The sequence below is a fragment of the Lathyrus oleraceus genome, chromosome 2, assembly GCF_024323335.1.
Source record: "Lathyrus oleraceus cultivar Zhongwan6 chromosome 2, CAAS_Psat_ZW6_1.0, whole genome shotgun sequence".
NCBI lineage: Eukaryota > Viridiplantae > Streptophyta > Magnoliopsida > Fabales > Fabaceae > Lathyrus > Lathyrus oleraceus.
The window spans coordinates 299,790,606-299,796,419 of record NC_066580.1 but is presented as its reverse complement, the minus strand read 5'-3'; the positions used below and the strand labels follow the sequence as shown (position 1 = coordinate 299,796,419).

The window sequence follows — 5,814 nt, the reverse complement described above, 5'->3', positions numbered from 1 at the left end:
ATGAAAATAATTTAGATGAATTGGATTTAAAAGTTCATTAATATAAGATTGTCAAAATGTTTTCTTTAACTTATAAATTACTCATCAATCACGCATATCAAGTGGTCAAATTATTTATCAACTGATTGAGACATTTAAAAAAAATCTTTATAATATTTCCCATATATATATATATATATATATATATATATATATATATATATATATATATATATATATATATATATATATATATATATATATATATATATATATATATATATATATATATATATATATATATATATATATATATATATATATATATATATATATATATATATATTTTTGTTGACACGTGTCAAAAAAATCAACCAATAATTAGTGTGATGGTCAGTTGTTCCTATATTTTCTGATTAAAACAGATATATTCATTTAAAATAATATCACCACATCACGTGTGAGAGTGTGCATGATAATAGCGTAAAACCCTCAATCTAACCGTATATCAAAAGAACCCATCCAATCTAGATCGTTGAATTTAACCAGATTGAAAAAGTAATTCTATAAATTCAGAAGAACACGAGTTTCATTACGATTGGGTAGCGATTTGAGTTTTTTCCACCCTAACCAGAAGTAAGATTAAAGACGATATAGGAGAGAGACGAAGAATTTTTTTTTGTCGAGTTAGGTTTTGAAATCGATTCACTGAGTCTTCTATATAGTGTTCTTTTTTTTTTCTTTCTGCTTTTACTGATTCTTCGCCGAATTAAACTCTCACTCCGATCTTCTTGATTTTGTTTATAGTATCATTAAGATCAGATTTTCCGGCGAGAAGTTTGGGGTTTTTTTCCGATGATTTTTTAGTGTGTTGTGAATTCCCGTTTTTGTCCCTAATCTTGTTGCCAATTTCGTGCTGAAATATGAGATATGAGGGTTTCTATTTGTTGATAAAAAATAAATAAATATTTTTGATATTTTTGGTGGGATTGGATAATTTTTATTTTATTTTGGATCAATTTCTTGGAGTATTGTGTTGTGTGTGTGAGAATTTTTGGTGGCATTCAATTTTGGGAAATGGTCCTGTAAATCCAATTCCAATCAAATTAAGCTCTTCAATTTGCCTAGTTGAGTTTTGATCTGTTTCAGAATTGCTTTTGTTTTTTAATCTTTAATATAATAGATATATTTTCAATTTTGGCTTTTATCAATTAATATAATTGGATTATGAGTTTATTGGGTTGAATATATTTATTTATATAGTAATTTTTTGGTTGATGAATGGATCAATTTTTCTGATATAGTGGTCACTGCAACCGGCAGAACCACTGGCCATTCCGTGTCTCAATTTTTTCGGCCTCCGATTCTTTCAGAGTTTCTTTAACCATTGCTGTAACCCTTTTAGGTTTACAATTTTGCAACTATGGCTGTGTCTTTGACACGTTTGTCTTGGTGGTTATGGGGTGGTAGTAAGGAAAAGAAGCCTGTTGTTGATGGCAATACATCTTCACTGAAAGAAAGTGAGTCTTTGAAGTTCCCTTTGGTGAAGGGAACAAATCAAAGGAGGGTTAAGAAGAAGTGGCGGAGTAGGGAAGAGAAGAGAGTTGATAGAGAGTGTGATGTTGTTTTAGTATCATCTGATGGTGGTGGTGGTTGTTTATCAGGCTCTGAATCTGATGACTCAGATTGGTCTATTGGGTGGTTAGAGCCTCATGGTTCTGATTTTCAGAGTGATGATGAGTCTGATAGTAGTTTCGCTGTTTTGGTTCCTTGTTATAGACCTGGCTGCAAGGAAGTGGAGGGATCAAATAATCATCTTTTGACCGCGATCAAGAATCTACCAAATGAATTTTCTTCTGGTAAGATTTGGAACTTGCTATTGAAATTTGTAAAATTTGTCTGCAATTAGTGGCCGCGTCGCGTTTCTGGTGTGTTGATTTACTTTTTTTATGATTCCTTAAAGAAACATTTTTTGTTCATATGCTTTTATAATCTGTAATTGTTTAGATATGTTTGGGCTTGATTAATGATTTTGATTCCTGATGAAGAGATGTTTGTGTCATTATCATCATGGTTATTGTGTTGGTGATTTTGGTATATTGGCAAATAATTTAACTCTTAGTGCAATTAGTGCAATGGTGATTAGGCCTTTTGGCTAGCTAGATACAAAAGCACAATACATGACAAATGCTTCTGCTTTTTTTTTATTCTTAGAATTACCTTCTAATGGATCAATCTACTAGGTTGTTGTTTTATGGTTTTTTTTAATATATATTAATGTTTGGTGTGTGTAACTGTGTATGGAACTGTGATTACTATAGACAGAGGCATGATCTTTAATTTTCTTGAGTGCTTTCATGTCTTTTACAAAGATACTTATTTTATCTCTTGTTTTTGGTTGCTTACACTATGTTGAGAGTACTGTTTAATTCAAGACTACTATAGTACTATGTTAACTTGACATGTTAAATAGAACAACCTTTTATATCTTTTCTAATCTTAAAACTGTTTCTTTGTTGCTTTGGAAAATGAATTTTTGTTTTATTTAACTTTATGAACGATTGTACTCAAGCATGGCGACGAGCGGTTCCCTATATCCAAATTCAAATCTCGATTCGGATATCTTGCCCGGTCCCATCCCCGCATCAAGATCAATGGGTTCATTTCCCCAAACTCATAAACTCATAATATACCCCCCAAACTCTAAATATACCCCCAAACTCTAACAAAAGAAAAAAAATTATTTAAAATAATCTTGAAATTTTTTAAACATATATCTTAAATAACAAACTACAAACCAAATATCAATGTTTTAACCAAACAATTAGTATTTTAAATTATCCAAATTAAAATTTTTAAATTATCAACGGGGTGGGTTTAGGGCGAGTACTTGGGTTCCCATTATCCACCCTATACTCGTATTGAAATGGAGGAAAACCGAAACTTAAATCCGAATTCAGTTAAAATGGATTTTCTTCGTCAAATTCGAGGTGGATTTGGGCGGGTACCCACATGTATGGGTTTTGGTGCCATGTCTTGTACTTGAATCATCTTATATCACAGGACTATAGGCACACGGATCAAGATGATTGACCTTAATTTCTAACCATTGCATACTCAAAACTGCAAGTTGGTTAGTTGTGTTTAAAATAACAACTTGCCATTTTAAAAAGGAGGAATGTTGTGTTGTAATCAATAGTGGCAACGCTTTTAACTCTAATAATTCATTGTACTAATTTTTCTTTTGATCTGTTGATGCATTCATCTATTGTATTATATCTGTATCAGCATATGTGTCATCCTAACTTATTGTTTTTTGGATTACTGATTGAATTTGCAGCCGGAAACAATTACTTGGAACAATGGTTGGCTTCACTTCAGAAATTTTGAAGCATAGAAAACCACTTCCTGTGTGTTTGTCAACACAGTTTTCGACCAATGGCTGTGCCATTGAAGAATTTCTATTTGCGTTAGCAAACATACACAGCTTCATCTTTTATAACTAAGGACCTTTCTGACCACCTTCTTGAAATAAAGGAGGCAAAAATAATTCATTATGCATCCAATATAATTTTTTGTACATAGAATCCATTTCTCTTATTGTAAAAGCTCAATTTGCAATGCAAAATTTGGAGCTAGAACATAACGATATTGCCACTTTTACTAAAGAATTTTCTGTTGCGGTACAAAAGAGTTTCTCTTGAAAGAAAATCAAAATTATATGAAAATAGGATGTCATATAGAGTTTATGTTTTTCCCTATCGTGATCCAACAATTTTTTAGTTCTCTATGTTTTTCTTTAAAATATGTTTTTTCATCCTTGAATTAGTGTCTCTTGGAGTTTCTTTCCTTCACATTTTTCCTTCACATTTCTTCTTGCGGAGCGTGACGACATTCTAATTTGGGAGTAATTGAGTTTTAAGAACATGAGAAATAAAAATGTGAAGGAAAAAACAAAAACAACATAAATTAACATTTAAATATTTAACATTGCATTCATAGTCATTGACATAAATTTAACATTATACATCATTATTATAAAGAGTAATTCAAGATATTACAACATCTTTAAAATATTTTCAGTCGATCTTATAATTGTCGTATCCACTTCAATTGAACTCTTTGATAAAGAAGTATACAATGTATTCCACATAACCTTTATATCTTTATATCTTCATATATCTTCGGTTCAAGTTTGGTGAATCATATCTTTCATTCGTCGTCAATCGAGGGTGAATGGTATTTGAGTTTGACAACTCTTTGATTTTTTTAATATCACAATAGAGTATTTAGTTTGGATTTTCAAATTTTATAACATTAATAAAGAATATACATTACGTAAGTCTCATATTTTATCGAGAATACATCATTGATAAAATTACAAACAATAAACTAGTGACATTGTTAGAAAAAAATTAAATGCATCAAAACATGTGTCACCATCTAAATCTATATCTATTGGCGGTTCCTTCTTTGACCGTTTCTTATTTGATTCTCTTTCAATATTACTCAATTTGATAAACTCTTCCATCCTTTTCAGAAATTGATCCGGTCAAGTTTCACCCTATTTTGTGAAATGTGACATCCATTCTGGTGATGTATTTGGTATAAGACACTCCGATTTCAAATAAACTTGAACAAAAGTTGTGTCTTTGAAAATCACCCAATACACATGATGCACCTGGATGGATTTAGAGGCGGCCTACTTCGATGTGGAAAAAATATTTTCGAAAAACCATATTGTGTCAAATAAATACACATTTTATCATAAACACTTGCTATAAGATATCTCGTTTCAGGGAAGTGCGTCTATTTTTCAAACAGTGTCGGGCCGCTAACACAAGGAACAAGAACATTGAGAATTGTATCGTAATGTTCTTTTTTCCCGTATAGCGTTTTGCATGATTCCATATGCATCGTTAACTCAGGTATAAGTTGATGGCAGACAAATCAGTGGTCCTCCGCTCCTTTATCGAACAAACTCGAAACAACTAAAAAACCATAGTTTCCGTCATCTTCAACATCTTTAATCCGCTCAATGTATTTCTGCATAAAAAATTATATCTCTTCAATGCTGACGATTTTTTATAACGGCAGTGGGAGAGATGGTTTGCTAATGCGAGCACTATTGAAAATGATTTTTTTATATTTAAGAGTTGGAGAATCTGGAAAATATGAGTGAACATGTTCAAGGTAAGAAAGAGACCACTTTGTAGAATAGTCACTCGATCGATTTGACCTTTTTAAGGGCACTTTCATTTTAATCAATTTTGAGTGTGGTTTCAAATTTGTGGTTTCAGGATAGACAATCTTCCTCAACTGCTCTTTTATGTGCAATTTCATGTTGTCATCGACTTTCATGAATCTCTCTTAGATCACTTTCCACTTGGTCATGATATATATGTTTGATCAGTGTAGGCCTTGGGCCAAGATAACCAAGCTCCCAGCCTAGGGCAACAAAAAATGAGGCCTCAAAATTTTGGATGACGGGCTTTGTAAATTAAATAGTAATATGATATTATATATATATATATATATATATATATATATATATATATATATATATATATATATATATATATATATATATATATATATAATATATTATATATATATATATATTATAATATATTATATATATATTATAATATAATATATATAATTTGCTACAAAGTTGGGGTCGCAAGTTCGAACCTTGACTTTAACATTAATAATTTTAAGTACTTCTTTTAATGCAAATTATACCATGAACAACCAAGCTAATAAAATTCTCTTCCCGTATGCACTTTTATACTTATATATGATCATTTATTAATCATTAACCTTAATCATTAA

At 30.7% G+C, this 5,814-nt stretch overlaps 1 protein-coding gene across 1 annotated transcript; it reads left to right on the top strand.

Moving 5' to 3' along the window:
- Positions 1-558: 558 nt before the first annotated feature.
- LOC127119216 (uncharacterized) lies at positions 559-3,740 on the top strand. Its single transcript, XM_051049400.1, has 2 exons — positions 559-1,838; positions 3,320-3,740. The coding sequence occupies exons 1-2, from the start codon at positions 1,403-1,405 to the stop codon at positions 3,367-3,369; spliced, it is 486 nt and encodes a 161-aa protein (XP_050905357.1). The 5' UTR covers positions 559-1,402; the 3' UTR covers positions 3,370-3,740.
- The last annotated feature ends 2,074 nt before the right edge of the window (positions 3,741-5,814 follow it).

Bases quoted from the DNA above. Each gene is read 5' to 3' on its own strand.
- LOC127119216 (XM_051049400.1), top strand. From the start codon at position 1,403: ATGGCTGTGTCTTTGACACGTTTGTCTTGGTGGTTATGGGGTGGTAGT. The intron at 1,839-3,319 runs GTAAGATTTGGA...TTGAATTTGCAG, and splicing joins ACCAAATGAATTTTCTTCTG to CCGGAAACAATTACTTGGAA.